The sequence below is a fragment of the Monopterus albus genome, unplaced genomic scaffold (assembly GCF_001952655.1).
Source record: "Monopterus albus unplaced genomic scaffold, M_albus_1.0 scaffold26.1, whole genome shotgun sequence".
In the NCBI taxonomy this organism is placed as follows: domain Eukaryota; kingdom Metazoa; phylum Chordata; class Actinopteri; order Synbranchiformes; family Synbranchidae; genus Monopterus; species Monopterus albus.
In genome coordinates, this window is record NW_018127906.1 from 3,919,616 (window position 1) to 3,940,561 (window position 20,946).

Below are 20,946 nucleotides of genomic sequence, written 5' to 3' on the forward strand. Positions count from 1 at the left end.
AGCACATCATAGGGACAGCTAAGGTCGGCTGTTTAGGGGACAAGGTCAGAGAGGCCAGATTGAGATGGTTTAGACATGTGCAGAGGAGGGATAGTGGTTATATTGGTAGAAGGATGTTGGAGATGGAGCTGCCAGGCAAGAGGTCAAGAGGAAGGCCAAAGAGGAGATATATGGATGTGCTAAAAGAGGACATGAAGTTAATAGGTGTTAGAGTAGAGGATGTCGAAAAGAGAGTTAGGTGGAAACTGATGATTCGCTGTGGCGACCCCGAATGGGAACAGCCGAAAGAAGAAGTTCATGCTAGCAGCATGGCTAACCAAAACATTAGAAAGACTTCTTTGTATGTTTCACTAATAGTCATGCTCAGATTTTGATCTGTATAGTACTTCTCTTTCCAGTACTGTCTACATATTCCACTAGGTTTACCTGGGACTGGCTCTCAACTACCAACCTTCTGATCACGACAGTTCTTTACTTAGTTTTCTTTGAGCTCCTCTTATTCTGCCTGGGAACCAATATTCTGCATTAGGATTCTGAACACATATCCCAGTGCAGCTTTAATAAATTCAAGGCACGGCCATATCAAACATCTGCAGACTCATAATCACAACAAAGTATAAAAGTTACCCTTCACACGAGTCACACCTCACCTCACAAGCTCACAGCTGAAAATCATCCGAGGCCTTTCATAACAACAGCCCCAGAATGGTCAAATTTGGACTCAGCATCATGAAATGAATGTGAGCGTCTTAGTACTGTATAATCTGTGTAAGTCATTATAAACCCGATAAGAACACAATTCCAACCAGTATCTGACATGAAACCAGGACTACATGAAAAACCACTTTCTGCAATGGCTTGGCAATATTTCCACCCGTTTCACCTGTGCAGGGCTGTCATGGTGTTCCCAACAGGTAAAATGAAAATCTACCTGCTTCTGGCACCTGGTGAGTGTTAATTTCGGACCCGGTTTGCAATAAGAAAATAAAAAAAAAAACTTGTGTTTTAAATACTTTGATAATAGTAATAGTGCAGTATGTTATACCATGATACAGTGAAGCCATGACATTTTCGAAGACAGTTAATATACTGGGAAAATCTCACACTGTTGCTACCCTACTTCTCACCTCTTTGGACCTTCATGTGGATCCGCAAGCTGCTGCTGTGCGTGAACCTTTTCCCACAAGTGCTGCAAGGGAATGGCCTTTCACCTGTGTGGACTCTTAAATGAGTAGTCAAGGCTGAGCTCTGACTGAATCCTTTCCCACAGGTACTGCAAACATACGGCTTCTCACCTGTGTGGATTCTCATATGTGCCAACAAAGCATCATAACGAGTGAAACTCCTCCCACATGTTTTGCAAACATACGGCTTCTCACCTGTGTGAATTCTCAAATGTCGGTTCAATTTTGACTTACACTTAAAATCTTTCCCACAAGTGCCACATTTGAAGGACTTGTTACCTGTGGTAGGATCAGAGACAGTCTGTGACATGGGAGAGTTGTCCACATTGCTACTGTGACTGGTTGATCCTGAGTCTACATGCTGGTTTCCTTTGTGATCCTGGCTCTCAGCTACAGGAGAGCTGTGAGAGAGGAGCTGCTGGTCACTGTCTGGTTCTGGTTCACTGTGGTCACTGTCTTCATAAGTAGGAGTCAAGGGATTGGTCTCCTGCCTCAGTCCAAGCTGCTCTCCCTCCTGAATGCTACAGAGTTCCTCCTGTTCCTCTTTAATCTCTGGAGGCTCTGGGTCCTCTTGGTCCAGACTGGAGTTCCTCTCCTGGTCACAGAGCTGATGGTCAGCCAGAACCTCCTCCTCCTTACAGACATCTTGCTGAGGCAGCTCTGGAGGAACAAAGGGACACAGGGAACAGGTCACTGATGAGATGAGAGAAAAAAAACAAAGTGTTGTAAAGCATGTAGAATGTGTCATCATTTTCACATTGATGCATGAACTTAAAAACATGATAACAGCAACTAACTCTTTAGACTTGAGAATAAAAAGTAAAAAGTTACAAATTGGCAGTCAAAATTAGTACAGTAAATAAAATTTTTAAAAATGTCAATATAGTTCAATTTTATTTGCATATCAACAATCATCTTAGGACATTTTATATAGTAAGGTCTAAACCTTATATTATTATAACGAAAAGCCAACAAATCCCCCTTGAGCAGCACTGGGTCACACTGGGAAGGAAAAACTCCTTTTAACAGAAGAAACCTCCAACAGATCCCGGATCTGGGTGGGCAGCCTTCTGCTATGACTGGTTGAGGTGAGTGGATAGAGGAGAGAGAACAGAATGAAAAGCATCAAGACAAAACTAACAAACACTGGACAAGTCAATGTGACTGTTCATCAAAAATGTTCATCTGTGGAGGAATACGAGTTAGAACATGTAATGGTGGTATACAGAAATAAGATGGAGGAGTGGAGGATAGGAGCCCAGAACATCATGGGAGGACCGCCATCCTAGACCTAAAACTAAGAGATGGTACACCAAACCAAAACAATCCTAGAATGTGTTGGACTAAACCAGTCCTTGCATGTTCTTTTATGAAGAATGGTCAAAGACAAATCTGTCTTTTAAGATATTTATTACAATCAATATTTCAGAGAAAATATTCAAGAAAAGCAATACAGAGCTCTGGATTCCGTCTCTTTCTGAAGCCCTATCACACAGAAGTATAGTGCATAGCTGCTGCAGGAAGCCAGAACCACGAGTTTCCTCTACATAGAGAATTTATAATAAAAGTCATGCAAATGATCTGACGTCATCCGCGTTGTCCTTCATCCTTGTTCCTTGGTTGGTTTCTTGACCTCGTTCTGACCCCTCATTTGGTGATCTTGTCGCCAGGCAGATTTTGATCTGTGACATCACAGAGTCAGTCAGTCTCTTTTAAGTCATAAGCACAGTCAAGTCCGTCACATCCCCCCGGCCGGGGTCTCACTCAAACGTCCTTCTTCCGCATGCACACACACTAAAACTACCCCCACTGCAGCAGCATACTGCCTCCTTTTGTACACTGCTCACTTTTGGCTCCCCCGCCAATTCCCAAACCTAGTTAACAGGTCATCTCCAGATCAGGATGACCCAATGAGTTAAACAAACAGGCCATGAACCCAAAATGTTCTTACTTCAGCACACACAAACTATTTACCCAGTGAGCTGACATAGTACAGAGGGCTTGCAGAAATTAGTTAACTGACTACTGCATATAGTAACTACATGTCATCTACACACACACTGTATTCTACTACATATTGAAAATAAACTGTAGCTTGTTTGTTTTAACCACTACACTGAAATGTTTTGGAGAGGTAGGGTACAGCCCACAGAACAATCTTTTAGACTTTCATGGTGATGCAGATCATCATCTAGATCCAGGAATTTTTTTTAAAGGATTCTTCATTATTGTGAAATAGAGACAATTTCAATATTTTTGAGCACATTGCTTAGAACATTTGAAAACCATTGCAAGATAACATTCCCATAAGATCTACCACACACCAAAGTCTGATCTGAATCCAAACAATATTCTGGCTCTGCTGATCCAAAATTCTCACATTTATAGGGCTCATGGAAAGGAAGTTACTGTGAAACAACAAACTTGCATGCAAGAACAAAACTGCTGACTCAGTAGAGTATCGACACATTTGACATATTTTCAATGGACACCAAACTAGATTTTGAAGAAAACTGCCATTAGTGACATATTGGCGTTCTTGAATAACTTTTAAACTACTAATGATGTAATCCAAATGCCAGCGATAGGTTTCTACGGCCATGGAGTCGTATTATGAGTTGTCAGCCTCGCCAGTCCTTATCCATGTTAAATCATATTTAGTCTTGGTTCAACTGTTAACTTTAGTAAAATCATTCCTGTTTTACAGACCTATCCTGTGTAGCACTACTTGGGGTTTCCACACGATATCCAGCAGTCTGCGCTGACGATCGATCTCTTCCTCGTAGTCGAGGAGAGTTTTTTCAAAGACCCCGACTATTTCTTCGGCAGCTGCAGTTAGTCGCTCGTTGATATACCGTGTCAGATATTGAACTGACGACATTGCTGATTCGTTAACAACTGAAATATTTATCTGAAATACGACAACTGTTCTCAACTGGCCCCTCTTCCGGAGTTAAGGATAATGATGCCTTGTTTACTTACTTCCGCCAGGTGTCACACTGTAAAGTTCCGGCGGTGAAAGTAGGCTCGTTCGAGATTAACTGCGCTAAATTAAATTGTTAATGATTTAAATGAGTAAACCAAGCAAATAATACATTTAAACCGATTCGTTTGAGAAATTACCTTTAACCGGCGATGTACATCTACAGAGATGTACATCGCCGTGCTGTCAGTGGTGTTTCACCGAACTTCAAGTCGGAATAGTTTCAGTATTTTCTGCTTGTGTTCATGCTAACAGCACGGCTAACCAAACCATTAAAGAGACTTCTTTGTGTGCTTCGATAATAGTCACGCTCAGATGTTGACCTGTGTACTAATTCTCTTTCCAGTGCTGTCTACTAGTGATGTCCAAATGAAGCAATGAACCGGTATCGAACCACTTCATCAATTGTATTGAACATGGGCTCATTCATTCAAAGGTTCGTTTCAGTGACATCTAGTTGCGAAATCGGAGACAACAAAACAATGTCTGAATTACAGTATGTGATGGGTGTAACTAGGCCTGCTGTGAATGATGTAAATACCTGTTTGTAAAGATTGATTGGTCGGTTGATTCTATAAATGTATATAGTGTAGTAGGTGGGAGAAGGCCTAGTGATGGGTAAAGGAGGCTTTGTTGAAGCTTCGACACAGTATTCACAAAAATGGTTCATTACTCGAGGCCTCAATGACACAGTGCTCGAGTAGGACATCTAGTGGTCAAGAAAATTAAGCGCAGTCAAGACGTGTCACTTATTGGTTCGTGGATTGTTTGGGATTTGATTCGCCATGCACATTCCTGTTCGACTACACTACATGGTTGTATGGTTTCAAGCTGATGCAATAAAATATAAAATAAACATGGACTCATGTTGAAGACTATGTATTATATTTGGTATGTCTGAGTGTAGCCCTATAGGCTCCTCACTTATATTTTGTGTTATGAAACATTTAAATGGTGCTGCTACATACATGAGATGTGCTATACAAATTCAGACAGATGTCATTTTCACACGGAACTGGTGCAAATATGATTATATTATGGGGTTTGGCAAAGTATGTTTTGGGGTTCATTGGTAAAGAGGTTCATGGGTATGTGGGTAAAGAGGGTGTGCTTGTGTAACTTATCTAGTTATGTATATCTAGCTAGATAGTTAATCTATTCTCTCCCTCTCTCTCTCTCTCTCTCTCTCTCTCTATTAGGACTATCTATGTAACTATATTTATCTAGTGTTATCTAACTATAACTATTTTATCAATTTGTCTAAGTAACTTACTATCTAGCTATCTATTGTTCTATCTATCTACACTGATTCTCCACTACATAGAGAATCTGCTACACTACTAATTCTCAAAGCAACTAACGACAGCAACAAACCAACCTACTCTGCAAAGACAGATTCAAATGAATGCCACTAAATAGGGATATCCTATCTCTGAACACACTAGATCAAGCAAAGTGATTCACATGACTGTCAGGGAGGGGTGTGTTAAGCTCCCGTGAAGATGGAGGTGTGAACCCAATTAAAGAGCCAGTAAGCTAAGGCAGCAGAACAGGTTTTAATGTCTGTCTGTAAGTTAGACAAGAACAGACACAGTCTCGAGGGATCAGGCAGAGAGCAGTACTTAGTTCAGTCTGAGGTTGAAATCTCTATCAGGGCAGCAAGGAAGGCAGAAACATGACAAACCGAACCAATCAGCTGATTCGCATGACGTCCAACGCACAACTGCTTTGGACGTCACTCAAGTGATTCAAATGTCACTAGTCACGTGACCAAAACACGCCTCGGCAAAGTGGGTCGATACAATTGCTTCATGAGCTACCGCGCATATGTCGGAGCCTCGAATGTCAGATGACCATCACTAAGAAGGCCTACTTGGGGAAACAGAAGATGTGCTAGGATGGCAAGGTGTGCTTATGTAACTAGACAAATGCATTTCCTGTCGAAAATGTGTGTGGATGCTGATATGCTTAAGGATCGCCCTGAAAATGCCTGAAATCAATTGCTGAAACAGCTGAAGGATGAGAGTAAACAAACTCTTCTCAACAAACTCACCCACAAACTGTCCACACTGGGTCTGCACCCCACCCTCTGTGACTGGCTCCTGGACTTTCTAACTGGCAGGCCCCAGACTGTCAGGATTGGCGATAGGACTTCAGCCAGCATTACTATGAACATTGGCACCCCACAGGGATGTGTCCTCAGTCCTATCCTCTACACCCTGTTCACCCATAGGTGATAGGTTGCATGACTGGCGGGGACGAAGCAGCCTACAGGAGGGAGGTGGCCGGTCTGGTGTCTTGGTGCAAGGACAATAATCTCACCCTCAACACGGACAAGACAAAGGAAATGATAGTGGACATGAGGAAGAAGAGGAGATCTCATCAGCAACTGTTCATCCAGGGGTTCGAAGTGGAGAGGGTGAGCAGCTTCAAATACTTGGGTGTCCACATCAGTGAGGACCTCACTTGGACTTACAAGTGCCTGCAGAGAGTGGTGAAGACTGCGGAGAAGATCACGAGGACTCCACTGCCCTCTCTGCAGAGTATTTACCACCACAGGGTGCATAGGAAAGCTGTTACTTTATATTTCATTTGTATTGTGTGGCATTCATGTGGATGGCAAAGTAAGAATTTCATTGTACAGGGAAACACATTTCCTAATTGTGCATATGACAAAAGCACGGACTGTTCAGGTCCCTACCCTCTGGCCGGAGGTACAGAAGTGTGAAATGTATGACCTTGTTAGGTAATTTCTTAGTTAGATAGATATTGATTAGAGATCTGTTGTATTAGAAAATGTTAGTGTAGCCAGGATGTCTTGCTCAGGCTGTTAAATGCTCAGTTCATTGTCATGAGTTCTGCAGGCTGCATCTAGGGCAAGGTCAGCTAGATTGCAGAGTCTGCAGGCAGGATGAATATTGCTATTATTATTGATATGCTCAGCCGTAATCTTAATCATAACATTTTCCGAGGCTTACTGTTCGGACATGTCCCTGAATGTCCTGTATGTTTTTAGATACACACCACATAATCAACATTCACACACATTATTTTCTTCATGTTTTGACTACTGCTCTGCTCAGCTGCCAAGCTGGCATATCAGGTGCCGTCACGGTTTGACGTGGCCTGTGTAGGATGGGGCTAGCCCAACGAAGTGATTAAATTGTATAGGCTATTAGGTTCGGGGTCTTGCTTCTTCCGGGCTGCCTGCGAGCAGCTTTGGGGGTGGAAGATGCCTGGACGTGTAATGTTAATTCTTGCCTGTGACCCTTTGAATAAACCAGCACGGTTATATTTTTTATATATCCAAGTGGTCTGAGTCGTCCCTCTGAGTTCCTGGTTTGAAAGAACCGGACGTGGCTTTATAATAGAATAAAGCCTTTACTGGACTCTCACCAGTTTGCACCTCTGTATATCGGAACTAGTTAATTAAAATTTAACATTAGTTAAAATAAAAAATTTAACTAGTTAGTTAAAATTTAACATTAACAATATTTCTGTTTCTTAAATCCCCTGTTAATACAAAGCTTCAATCAATATTCAGGTATTTGAGGCAACAAGTATTTATTTACATATTTTCTCCATTAGATGAAGAGTACAGCAGAAAAAGTGTCAGAAATTGATATTAGGCAAATTGCTTTTTTTTTTTTTTTTTTTTTTTTGGTGGAAATTTTAGAAGGGTTTTTTTTTTTTATGGAAGTGCTGTAACCCTGCAACCTACAATTATTTTTGTTATCAATGTACAGTATCTAACATTTATTTATATATCTTTACTGATTCTTTGTGTGAAATGTGAAAAACAGCATATCTTAATTATTCATGTGTGAGAATCTTTTTTGTTCCTTGAACATGTATCGTCATTTTTTGTTTAATGATATAAATTATCTGAATGAGATGATGGAATCAATAAAAATGGTTGTTTGATAAAGAGACACTTAAAGTGGCTTCAGGAACACTTGGGAAGAACATTTTGTATCATCACTGAGTGTTGTGCTGATGATGTGATTATCATGACAATGAATATAATGTTGAAGGGTTATGTTGATTTATTTTGTTTTTTACTTATTTTAGTTGTTTTCTCTATCCTTTTTCTCTAATGACTATTTGAATTGCTATGTGACCAGACAACTGGTGGATGTTTCTTTGAAGGAAGAAAAGTTGATATACAATGTAAAGGTGTTTTGTAATTTCATGATGAATGGGCCATGACATGGCATCACACTTCAATAAATTCCAATCATTTATTCATTCATATTCTTATGTTCAATTTACTTTTTTGACAAGCAGCCAAAAAGCAGTTGTTGTTTACTATCAAATATTAACATTTGAAAAGCTAGAGCAACCTATTTATTTATTTATGGAATTTAAAACAATGCTTTAAATGATTAATCAGTTGTCAAAGTTTTTGTAAGTTTCTGTCATTTCAGGTTTAGGATACTAGTTTGATTTCTGGCTGTCCATAATCAGGGTCTCTGGAATAATGAAGCTGTCTTGTATAGTAGGGATGAATACGGGCACATTATTATTATTATTATTATTACTGTTGACAGTACAACACAAGCAAGCAAGATTTTAGAAGTCACACTGAAGCTGCGCACTGTTTCCCACGAGGGGGCGGTAAAGAAAACCAGAGGTAGTTTTGTTGCACATGCGTTCGTACAAAAAAAAAAAAAAACGCACCGGTGAGTAGAAGACGTTTGGAAACTGAAGGAATGGCTTGATAGATTCACCGACGGTCATATTAAGAGGTGAGCAGCTTTATTAACTTCTTTCATCCACAGTTATTATATACGAGTCACAATTGAACGGTTCCAAAGTCACCAGCTGGTTAGCTACATTAGCTGCGCTAACGTTAGCCTGTCCATTCATTGACGTGCTGTCTTGTGTTGGGATTTATTAAACAGCGGGTAGCTAACGTTAGCTTACTTTAGCCAAAAGCGTAACGTTAGATTGTAAGTTGGACCTTAGCTAAATAACTATATGTCATCACTCCAAGGGAGCTACGAAGGGTATAGACGTTACATTGTCAATGTTAAGTTGATTTTACTAGCCAACGTTAACGTGGGTAGCAAACTAAACAGTTAGCTTTACCTGTTTCAAGCTGAAGTTTTTCGAACATTAGTAAGCTGAATAAACCGTTGCTGTTAGCTTTATAGCAGCAGCGGCTTTCGGCTTAAGTCATATATGCTGTTATCAACACCCTTTAAGTTAACTGTCAACAGGAGTGAAATGAAGAATGCAATTTCCTTTATTAATGTAACATTACAATTAACTTACTGTATTTTAATGTCGTTGTCGTACTGTCAAAATCACAGTTAAAAGATTAAATCCCAGTGGTCTCATTATCTTATTACATTTTACCATTAATAGTTTTTCCCCTCTTAAACATCACATATGGTTGGAAAACACCACAGCAACACTATTCCCCAGCCTCTGTCAATTTCACACTAAGACTGTTTTGCCAAAAGTATTCACTCGCCCATCCAAATCATTGAATTCAGGTGTTCAACCACTTCCATGGTTACAGGTGTATATAATCAATCTAGCACCTAGGCATGCAGACCGCTTCTACAAACATTTGTGAAAGAATGGGTCGCTCTCAGGAGCTCCGTGAACTCCAGCGTGGTACCGTGATAGGATGCCACCTGTGCAATAAGTCCAGTCGTGAAACTTCCTCACTACTAAATATTCCACAGTCAACTTAGTATTATAACAAAGTGGAAGAGATTGGGAACGACAGCAACCCAGCCACAAAGTGCTTGGCCATGTAAAATCACAGAGTGGGGTCAGTGGATGCTGAGATGCATAGTGCACAGAGGTCGCCAACTTTCTGCAGAGCTACAGACCTACAAACTTCATGTGGCCTTCAGATTAGCTCAAGAACAGTGTGTAGAGAGCTTCATGGAATGGGGTTCCATGGTCGAGCAGCTGCATCCAACCTTACATCACAAAGTGCAATGCAAAGCGTCAGATGCAGCGGTGTAAAGCACGCCACCACTGGGCTCTAGAGCAGTGGAGGCATGTTCTCTGGAGTGATGAATCACGCTTCTCTGACTGGCAATCTGATGGACAAGTCTGGGTTTGGCGGTTGCCAAGAGAACGGTACATGTCTGACTGCATTGTGCCAAGTGTAAAGTTTGGTGGAGGGGGGATTATGATGTGGGGTTGTTTTTCATGCTCCCAACTTTGTGGGAACAGTTTGGGGACGGCCCATTCCTGTTCCAACATGACTGTGCACCAGTGGACGAAGCAAGGTGAGTTTGTTTGGTGTGGAAGAACTTGACTGGTCTGCACAGAGTCCTGACCTCAACCCGATAGAACACCTTTGGGATGAATTAGAGTGAAGACTGCGATCAAGGCCTTCTCTTCCAACATCAGTGTCTGACCTCACAAATGCGCTTCTGGAAGAATGGTCCAAAATTCCCATTAACACACTCCTAAACCTTGCGGACAGCCTTCCCAGAAGAGTTGAAGCTGTTATCGCTGCAAAGGGTGGGCCAACATCATATTAAACTCTATGGATTAAGAATTGGTTGTTAATCAAGTTCATTTGCATGTGCTGGCAGCCGAGCAAATACTTTTGGCAATATAGTGTGTGTGTGTGTGTGTGTGTGTGTGTGTGTGTGTGTGATATATCTTTTATTCCCAAGAACTCTCCCTGGTGTAAAAGACCCTCAAACACATTATGATGTATATTTTCACAACAGGACTGAAGCCCAGGGAACAAATTAGCTTCTGATGTAAAAGCATGATGGTTGGCAGTGGGGTTGTAAGAATGCTGCTTGGTAAATGCTCACTATGGTCAACGCATCAAGACGGTGGAGGACAGGCTGCAGGCAAAGCTGAATTGATTGCTTTTCTGCAAGATTCTGCTCATTTACTTGCCAAGGTTTTATTGCACATACAGTAACAAGCAAAAGGATTTACTTCAACTGATGTCATGCTCTCCTCGTGGCCTCTGCTTGCTGTGCTCCATGTGTGTGGAGGAGCTGAGCTCCGCCATCAGGCCAAACACTAGGAGAAGCAGCTCTACAAAAGCCATAACCATATTTTCCAATCCACTGATCTCACTCACTGGTCTCTTCATGTCAGCCTAATGATAAAGTTCTTCTTACAAACTGAGAACCCAAGGCACTTGGAGTCAGTTGCACTGGCTTTTGTAACATAATATTGTATTAAAGTAATCCTGCTCTTTGACTTGGTCGGAGTTGCCAATACAAATAAAAGTTTAAGTGGATATTTGTTTCTAGAGTTAAAACAGTTAATTAGTAAATTGATTTGTGGATTAACACAAAAAGAAAGATAATCAACCATGTTTAGGCTATAATTGATTCATTGTTGTAGTCATTTTTGAAACTGTTAATATAAAACAAGACTGAAATATTCAGGAAAAGTGTGGTAAATATTTTCTCTGTTTTATGTTTTATAGACTAAACAATAATTGGTTAATAAGAAATGTTTGACCAGTTGATGATAAAATTTAGCTAATTGTTACTTGCAGCCTTTGTTACCATAGTGTAGCAAAACAGTTATGTTATCTCCTAATAACGGCTTAAACCAATTCTAGTTTCTCCTCCCCTATAAGAGGTGTAATACTTCGGCCAATACTTCAAATATTTAAGAATACAACCACAAAAAACTACAATGACTGATATACAGAAGCTAAATGTATTTTGAATTTCTTTGTTTTGGTATGATTTGGTAGAAGAAACGTAGCGAGGGTGAAGTCATGGCCTGTCCCCGGGTGCCGCTGGATGAGCAGCAGGTGACCGAGCCTGGCCCGCAGGGAAAAGAGCACACACTTCCTGCTTTGGTGAGTCAGCTCTCCTGATGCTGGTGCAGTCCCAGCAACAGCCTCTCACAAAGACCAATTTATTAGAATCAAACCCTGTGTATTCTTTTCCAAATCAGCACCCAGAGAGGAAGGAGGAGCGTTATTTTCTGCCTTACAAGCCCCCACCAGAAGATGGCTCTCCTGCTGAGGTGGAGGAGTTTTTGGAACAAGCCAGGTTCATTACAGAGGACCTGGAGTGGCTGCTTGCACTGCCACATGATAGGTTCTGGTGTCAGGTAAGGGACTGTTGATACACAAGCATTTTGCTGAGCTACATTTTATTTTCCTTTACCCACAGCTGTCCACAGACTAGAAGGTCCAGTGACCAGGGGCCTAAAGGAAGCAGCATGGATGTCACTCAGTTATTCTTATAGGAACAGTTTTTCCATTTTTCCCCCTTTCACTGCCATGGTCTGTCTTTTTCACCAGGTGGTGTTTGATGAGTCCCTGCAGAGGTGCCTCGATTCGTACCTGCGTCATGCTCCTCGGGGCCTTGATCTTGCTGCCCTGCCTTCCTCCCCAGCCGTGGCCGATATGCAGCGCTCCATCCACAGAGCGGTCTTCTTGACCTTCCTCAGGATGGCCACACATAAAGAGTCAAAGGTAAGAAATGTTGATCTTAATTACCAGTTAAAATCATTATCAATGAGCTGATTTGACTGTGCATCAGGTGTACAGTGGTATTGACAATGTCAACTCCTCAGTACAAAACCGTGCAAAATAACCTGCTGAGTTGTGTGTGCTCTTCTTCCCTCAGGAGAACTTCCTAACACCAGCGGTGTTTGGAGAAATTATCTACGAGAACTTCCTATTTGACATTCCCAAAATTTTAGATCTGTGTGTGCTTTTTGGAAAGGGCAACAACCACCTGCTGCATAAGATGATAGGTGAGCTGTTTAAAGTCTGTCTTATCAGCGAGTTATATTATGAAATGAAATAGATCCATAAGGTTAAAATAGGTAGTGATCTGTTAGGTTATCAGTTTTGTTTCTTCATTAACTTCTGTAATGATGTCTTTATAGAGAACATCTTTACCCAGCAGCCATCTTATTACAGTGACCTGGAAGAGACGGTGCCCACTGTGCTGCAGGTAAGATCAATTTTTAAAACTACACTTATCTACAAGTTTAAATGGTTAAAAATGTAATTAATTCAAGACACCCCAATCACTTAAATGTAAATGTCTTTTTGTGGGATTATAGTTCATTCTCCTCCTCATTGTCTCTCCATTTATCTTCTGTGACATTCAGGTGTTTGACACCATCCTGGAAAAGTGTGGTCTCCGGTGTGAAGGAGCTGCCGCCATGGAGCCGATGAAGCTGAACGCACACAAACAGCCCACTGCCATGGCCATGAGCCAGCAGGTCAGATGCACCACACACCACAAGGACCATGCTAGAAAAACACTGCACAAACTCAGGCTCGGGTTGGGACAGAAATATGCAGCTCAAGCCATACTCTAGTCCAAACCCATTCTTGAACATAACACAAGAGCAGTAAACTTGTACTCCAGTTATGGGGAAAAAGGGAAGTAACTGCTTGATTACTTCAACATCTGTGTTCATACTTGTAGACAAATCAGTCATATGTTTAGTAGCCGTCAACATACAAATGTATTAACATGTGCTCAGGACAGAGATCTAGCAGGAACATTAGGTGACCTGTTTGGTTCTGTTATTTTTAAAAGCAAAAGGTAAAATGACCAACAGTTTTTCTAATTTTGGTGAAACCTAGATTAATACCAAATGGTGTCATTATTACTGCGTGGCTCTGTCATGTCATTGTTAATTTGCTGTCTTGTCCTTTTATGTTCTAGGAACTTGGAGATATAATTCTGTACCTGTGTGACTCAACTACGACTATCCATGCCTTCCTGGACATCTTTCCTGCCGCCTGCTCCAGTTTCCACTCCCACGACTTTGTCAACAGGTAGACAGATGGAGAACTCGCCTCTCAGCTGACAGCACCACCTCTCAACTCTCATTAACATGCTTCTATATAAAACAAAAACAAAAACTCTTGTGATAATCTGGTTCTCTCTCCTGGCAGACTGGCCTCGTTTTATGAGGCTGCTGTGCCTGACCTCGAGAAGGCGGTTAGGAAGAGAAACTTTGACGATAAAGGGTGAGTATCTCTTTCAGGGATTTAATACAGTGTCAGGCTGAATGATTAAGACCCACTGGCTGAATAAATGACCCCACCCCCCACCCTCCTCTAGTCTTCAGGAGGACTTGTGGAAGAGGTTGTCCCACTCCTGTCGTAAGATGGTGGAGACATCTCACCTGCTGCTGCATCACACCTGCCTGCAGCCAATTCTGGATGGGTGAGACGTCCAAGCTGTCAGCATACAGCATTTGTAGGATTAGTGTTACCCATTCACACACACATTAACTCTGCTAATGTTTATGTTCTTGCAGAAGAGAAAACATGCAAACATTTGCAGAAGAACTCTTACAACATTTCACGTCTTTTTTACCTGAGAAAAGGTAAGACCAGCAGTTCAGATTGTGTGGCTGGCTGTTTCCTTCAAGGTATTTGGGGGGTTTGTCAGTTGGTCACCATTAAATCTAAGAAGTGATTTGTTTTTCAGTTTGTTTTGAAGAGCAATGAGAAACTGAATGATTGCTTTTCTGTTTGGTTTTCTCTCTGCTTTACTTGCATGTCCACATAGGAAACACTGTTGTTTGTTGTATTGTGTTTTTAATGGCTTTTGATTAAGTCTAACCCACTGGACATCTGTCTAATGGGACTGCATCTGGAATTCTTGACAGACGATGTAAAGAAACACAGTTCTGTATTAGGCTGTTCATTTTTTGTAGCTCAAGTGCCACATAATGAAAAATTAATTAAATGTGTGAAGCTTAGTGACAGTATTGTTTGTGGTTCATTAAGATTATTAACATATTTTTACTTGATCCACTTGTTTCTAATAATGTAACTTAAAAGTGCCAGTGGAATCATGGCACAGTCTGAATAAACTGGAGAATGGGCTATGGGTCCACAGCCTTAATTTGAGTTTTGTCTGTTTGTCCTTTCAGGTTCTTGTCAGACTACGATGAGCTGTTCCCCATTGCAGATGACATAGGCCTCCTACAACAGGCACTCCCAGTCATGTATCCTTAACAGGTCCTTAACTTTATACAGATTTGTATGGCAGGCAACAGTGTACAAAAGTAATGAAGTTTTTGATTAGGCAGTAGAACAGATCAAGTCAAGATGAAGGTGGGCACCAAACTCTGCATGTGTGTTTCCAAATGTAAAAATGACATTTTAGCATTTCCTTTAAGATCAGAGCTTTGGCTCTTGAATTAAAGCCTTTTGAGAAGTGTCAATTATGTGTGGCCAAAATCAACAGTCCCAAGATGGAAGAGTGTTCTCAAAGCTGGCCTTTTGTTTTTGTAGCAAACCATTTTCTTGTAGAATTATTTGTTTTACTTGCTTTCTTCTTTAACAACCTGCTTCCCTCAGTGATGAGACCAGGACGTGTTACCTGATTCAGGGGGTGGAAAGTGCCTGGGACAGCGTGGGACGACAAAAACCACAGAACCAGAGTCGGTCTAAAGCCTTTTCATTGTCGTCATCTAATCAGGAAGCAGTGGGCCCTGCTGCCTCTTCAGCTGGCTTCAAACCTCAGGAGGTCCGAGAACCAGGAGATGGAGGAGACGGTGTGAAGGGAGCAGAGGCCATGCTGGATGCTCCCTGTAAAGGAAACAATGTGAGTTCTCTGGCTACTAACATGGGTATGTCAGCCATCGCTGGTTACCAGCTGAAAGAAGCTTCACAGATAATACAATATGCTTGTTTAACAAAATTCTGTTCTAAAATATGCAACTAACGATTAGTTTCTTTATTGATTAATCTGCTCATTATTTTCTTGATGAATTGGCTTTAGTTTGATCAACAGTTTTAAAAAAACAAATATTTGGTTTGCCAGATATTGCCAAACATGACATATGCCAAATCATCATGTAGGAGAAGCTTTAATCAGAAAATGTTTGGAATTTTTGCTTAAACAATACTGAAAGATTATTATCAAAATAATGACTGAATTTAGTTTCCATCTACTAAAAGACTAATCACAGCAAATGATTTTCTATCATGCTTGTTATGCATAAATTGCAGCTTAAAGTGCTTATATTGCATAATAGGTTTAAGTAAAGAAATGAAAAGGTTGCACACCATGATAAAATACAATTCACTAGCAGGGACCTACCATCACTAAACATGGATATGCTCAAGGGAACAATGCATACTTATGTACCTGGTGGGTTTGGGGAAGGCTTAGGGGGTCTGCTCCACTCACAGGCAGCCCGCCTGTAGGAATGGGGAGAAAGGACAGGTATTAAAGCAGAAGAATAAGGGAGGGAAAGACTGGGTGGGGGTAGAAATATGTACGGATGGAGAATTTAAACTATGTGGAAAAGGAAGGATTAGGATGAGGTCCTGCTCCCGAACTTCAGATAATTATCTCCATGAGTTCAATAAAACGAAAACTTGTCAGCAAAATGTCATTATAATTAAGCCAAGCCCCAAATTTTAATTCTTCTCACTTTACTTAAAAAATAAATAAATAAATAAACAGATCTTTTCACAGACTTTTCATGCTGGGTATTTATATTGTACAGTGAGGAAAAAGGAATAAAACGTCTTTCAGCACTGGTGTGTAGGTATGTCTGGGAGGAAAAGGCAAAGTGCTATAAGTCATAAAATACATAAATGATGAAAGAACACAAGCAACACAGCGGAGTGGCACTGCATTTACATTTGTATGATAAAAGTATGGATTCCAAGGAAGCTAAAAACCTGCATAGACTGAAAAATACTGATGCTTATTCATATGAACAGGCGTGAAAAAGACCACACCTGCAGAAAGTGCTAAGATTTGCATGGATTTAACATGCAGTAAGGGGCAACTGTGGTCCAGTGGGTGGAGCAGTTTTTTTCCCAACCTGAGGGTCGGAAGTTCAAATCTTGGTGCCTGCAGTCCACATGTCGGTGTCCCTGGGCAAGACACTGAACCCCCAAGTTGCCCCCAATGGTTAGAGCCATCGGTGTGAGTTGGCACCACAGATGGCTGAAAGTGACTTACACCCAACTTTTGCAGTATACTTTATTTCTGGTATTGTCTGTGTCTCTCTTTTTGTTTTTGTTTCCAGGGTGAGGTCTGTTCTGTGAGCGAAGTGGAGCTGGAGTCTCTGCTGTCGTGTATCAGGGATCTGCTGCCTGATCTGGGAGAAGGCTTCCTGCTGGCCTGCCTGAAAGAGTACAACTACAACTCTGAGCTGGTCATCAACAACATCCTGGAGGACCGGTTAGCCCCCAGCCTGGACAAACTGGACCGTGCCATGCCAAGGTGACACCAAAGGCTAGGACAGCTTCGGCATATAAGGCTGATTTATTTTTTTGGAGGCATCTCTTCAATGCAAACATACAGTAACAGTCACCGTTTTGTTATAAAAACTGCAGGAATTCTGACGATTCCTGTTTTTACTGCAACATTTTTTGCATTTTGTTCTCTATATATTTGGGCCACAGTCAGCTTCTTTTTCCAAAGTAATTTGTGCAATTTAGGTTTCTTTTTTCTCTCTTGGCATTCACATATAATAGGCAAAGAAAAGAACTGGGAGAAAAAATCGGAATGTATGAAAAGGCTGGTTTTAAAGTTTATGGTAAACCTATTGTTTGAACCTCTTGTGTGCTGGTTCCAGGCCAGTGAAGGAGGAGCTTCGAAGTGTCCTGAGCAGCAGATCCAACGTCTTTGACGATGATGAGTTTGACGTCTTCCGCAGGGACCAGGTGGACATGTCTCGCATCTGGAGGGGCAGGAGGTAAAAAAAACACAAAGGAGATGCTCTCTAAACAAAAATTAATATGCCCTGGACATTTTATGTACTTCAAATTACACAGTAGTAATGATGCAAAAGACGAATGTACCAGTGACAAAACAAAAAGTAAACAGGTGAGACTATCTTAGGCCAAGCGTCTTCTGACCCCTACAGGAAAGGTGAGGGCGCTCGAGAGATGCTCAATGACAAGCAGCACATAGCGGAGCAGAGGGCTCGTTACCAGGCCTATGAGACGGTGGTGGATGAAGTCGTCATTGAACCTGGTGAAGCCGCAGCCACCTATGGCCTGGACGACTACGATGACGAGTACGATGACACCTATGACATGAACCAAGTGGGAGTCAATGACCTGGACAGAGACAGTTTGCTCAATAGAAGGTAGATCAGAGTCGTGTCTGTGTCTTTGATCACAGAGTCGAGACGCAGTGAAGTAGAATTTAAAAATCACATTTTAATTTTGATAGGATTTATTCTGAACTTAGAATATGTTGTTCTTATTGTGGATGCTCATTGTGTTTATTGTACTTTTTAAATTTTGTGTCCTCGGCAGGCCCTTCACAGTCCCACAGGTGCTGAGAAAAGAAAACAAACCTGAGGATGAGGAGGAGAGCGAAGAGGAGGAAGAGACTTTACAGGTACATAAACCTTTTTTTAAACCCATCTTTAAATGTTCTCTGATAAGATAGTACTGTTGTTCTAATAGACTCCTAAAGGACATATTTATCTGTGTAGCTTTAAGAGTCACAACTGTGCTTTTTGTAACTGGAGAGCTGCAAAACTGAGGTTTTCAAGGGGTATCAAGTAGCTCTTAAAGTGGAGGCTGTGCACACTGGTGCATAGTGCCAGACAGAAGGGGATGTAGGTAGGATACCCTGGGTAACGCTAACATGTAGTTCTGTTAATGATGGTTACAGGAGCTAAAACCAACTTTATATTTTCAGCAAGTGTGATCTACAAGCATAGGTCTGCACTTGTCTTCTCAGAGGTATAATGGGTTGCATTCACAAATTCTGACCATCTCACAAGGAGGCCAGTATTACACCAAGTTATTACACATGTAAGGATTTAACAAATTTGCCAAATAAACCTTTAGTGAATAAAAATGTTTGTTTTTTTTATGCTGCCTGATGATTTTCAGGTTGCTTTGTATTCTGAAATGTTTATGTAGATTTGGAATGAAAGGCTTTAGCTACAAATGTGTGGCCATTCTATCTGCGTGTTGCCATTTTTAATTTTCTTTTGTACTTTTCAACCATGTTTTTATATGTTGGATTTCAGAAGAATGTAAACAGGGACCAGTTTGTGCAGGACCCGGCTGTGCTGCGGGAGAGGGCTGAAGCCAGAAGAGCTGCCATGCAGCAAAGGAAAGGGTAAAGACTGGACTCACGCTGCAGATCCTTACTTTCTCTAGCTCTGTGATTCAGGCCTTTTCTTAAAAGAAAAAAACACACTTTTTTTTTCCTGTTGTATGTTGTAAATATCACAAAGCCCTCAGTCAAATTTCTGATTTTGAGCTACATCAGTCAACCTGACTAGAAAGTGACTAAGAGCTGAGTGGAAATGAAAACATTATCTTTAAGAGAAATGTTGCAATTAACACATGAATGTTTAAACCTGAGAGGCTTAGCATGACCTGCTCATTATATGGTAAAAAGAATTTGTTTCTAGTGTTCACGTTAAATATTTCTTCTTAAATTCAGAAAAAAAGACTTAAATTTTGTGTAAAAGTTCACAAACTCGTAAAATGCTTAGCCTCTCTTTTTTTTTTTTTTTTTCTTCTCTTCCAGCTTCCGTCCGGAGCGTTCCACTAATGTTGTTGGCCGACCCAAAGGCCAAGGACAAACCACAGAGACATCATCGGACCGACGCAAGAAGGAAGCCAACAAGAACCGTGTGGCAAACCACAACCGCCGCACCATGGCCGACCGCAAGAGGAACAAAGGCATGATCCCCTCCTGACTTGTGAGTGAGGGGAAGAGGAATCGGTTGTTGTCGGGTCTGTGGCTTTAATCATGCACCAGCCCTGAAGTCAGTCTTTGCTTGAGAAGGAAAGGCCACTGAAGGTTTTCAGTTGCTAAAGAGTTGCCATTAGTTTAGAGTGTTTTCACTTTATCAGTAGCTGCCAAGCAGCTCACTGAAACGTTTGACACTGAACATCTACCTTTAGTGTTTGAGCCTGAAGGACAGTCAGTTCTTTGCCCCAAATCATTTTCTTTTATAGCTCATTAAAAACCAAAGTTCAGAGTGAGAGCTGAGGACAAAGAATAAGACTTTTCTTTGTGCCAAGTAACAAACCACTTTATTATTAAGATCCAGAATGTTGGAAAGGGGTTTCTTTGACATCATCAAGCAGACAACATAGGATTAAAAAGGAAGCGGGTTTTAGAGAGACCGCAGTTCCTTCTGTAACTGGAAGAACAATTACTGACCTGGTGATCAAGTCTGGACACACTGTTGCTTAAACAAGATGAGTAGAAAGAGCATTATATGTAAAACCTGCTTGCATGTAACGTTACAGTGCATGCGATTCCATCCACTTTTGTCCAGCCTTCTCTAAAACAAATCTAGAAAAAGAATCCGCTCTGACCTTATGATGCTGTCGTGTTTCGGTCTGTAAACTTGTGCTGTACAGAGGATGAACTGTAGGTTTCCATGCACAGACTATTTTCTATAAAGAGCTTATCTGCATTTTGTAACAAAAAAGCCTACATGTAATTGAGTTAACATTGCACAAAACAAATAAATAGAATACTATATTTGACATCCTGGGATTTTGACTCATCAATGAAAAGATGCCAAAATCCACTGGATTTGACTTTTTTTCATTTGCAGTAGAATGTATTGTAGATTTCACTTGAGATGCTTCCGAGTATCGCTGCATGGTTAGCTCCGAAATTAATTTTCCTGAATGTTGAGATGGCAATTATTTATCTTTATTTGCTATCCCTTTTACTGTGCTGCCGTTTTGTATTTCTGCAAAGGACTAGTCAGATATTTGAGAAATGTTATTTTGCTTTCTTATCAAGAGTTAGATGACAAACTCCAACCCATCCTGTCTGTACAGTGAATATGAAGGCAAGCACCTTAGCTTAAAGACAA

At 41.0% G+C, this 20,946-nt stretch overlaps 2 protein-coding genes across 5 annotated transcripts in view; one reads left to right on the forward strand and one right to left on the reverse strand.

The window, feature by feature from the left end:
* LOC109957460 (zinc finger protein 229-like) overlaps positions 1–2,177 on the reverse strand; it is an 8,551-nt gene extending 6,374 nt beyond the window's left edge. The window contains exons 1-2 of the mRNA XM_020595350.1: positions 2,131–2,177; positions 1,128–1,844 (exon numbers count right to left, since the gene is read on the reverse strand). Of these exons, the coding sequence (XP_020451006.1) occupies positions 1,128–1,494 (367 nt within the window). The 5' untranslated portion in view covers positions 1,495–1,844; positions 2,131–2,177. The remainder of the gene's footprint in view (positions 1–1,127; positions 1,845–2,130) is intronic.
* Positions 2,178–8,866: 6,689 nt separating this feature from the next.
* ascc2 (activating signal cointegrator 1 complex subunit 2) lies at positions 8,867–20,608 on the forward strand. 4 transcript variants are annotated; one of them, XM_020595045.1, is made up of 19 exons: positions 8,867–8,915; positions 11,873–11,980; positions 12,079–12,237; positions 12,431–12,604; positions 12,759–12,888; positions 13,024–13,091; positions 13,252–13,365; positions 13,818–13,930; positions 14,051–14,125; positions 14,220–14,324; positions 14,419–14,487; positions 15,040–15,114; positions 15,470–15,716; positions 17,158–17,354; positions 17,710–17,829; positions 18,001–18,225; positions 18,398–18,482; positions 19,126–19,217; positions 19,635–20,608. In XM_020595045.1, exons 2-19 carry the CDS (start codon positions 11,897–11,899, stop codon positions 19,804–19,806), a joined length of 2,304 nt encoding a protein of 767 aa, XP_020450701.1. In that variant the 5' UTR covers positions 8,867–8,915; positions 11,873–11,896; the 3' UTR covers positions 19,807–20,608. The 4 variants fall into 4 exon arrangements, with proteins under 4 accessions (XP_020450701.1, XP_020450704.1, XP_020450702.1 ...); XM_020595048.1 differs by having other exon boundaries at positions 19,129–19,217; XM_020595046.1 differs by having other exon boundaries at positions 8,868–8,915; positions 11,869–11,980.
* Positions 20,609–20,946: the final 338 nt, after the last annotated feature.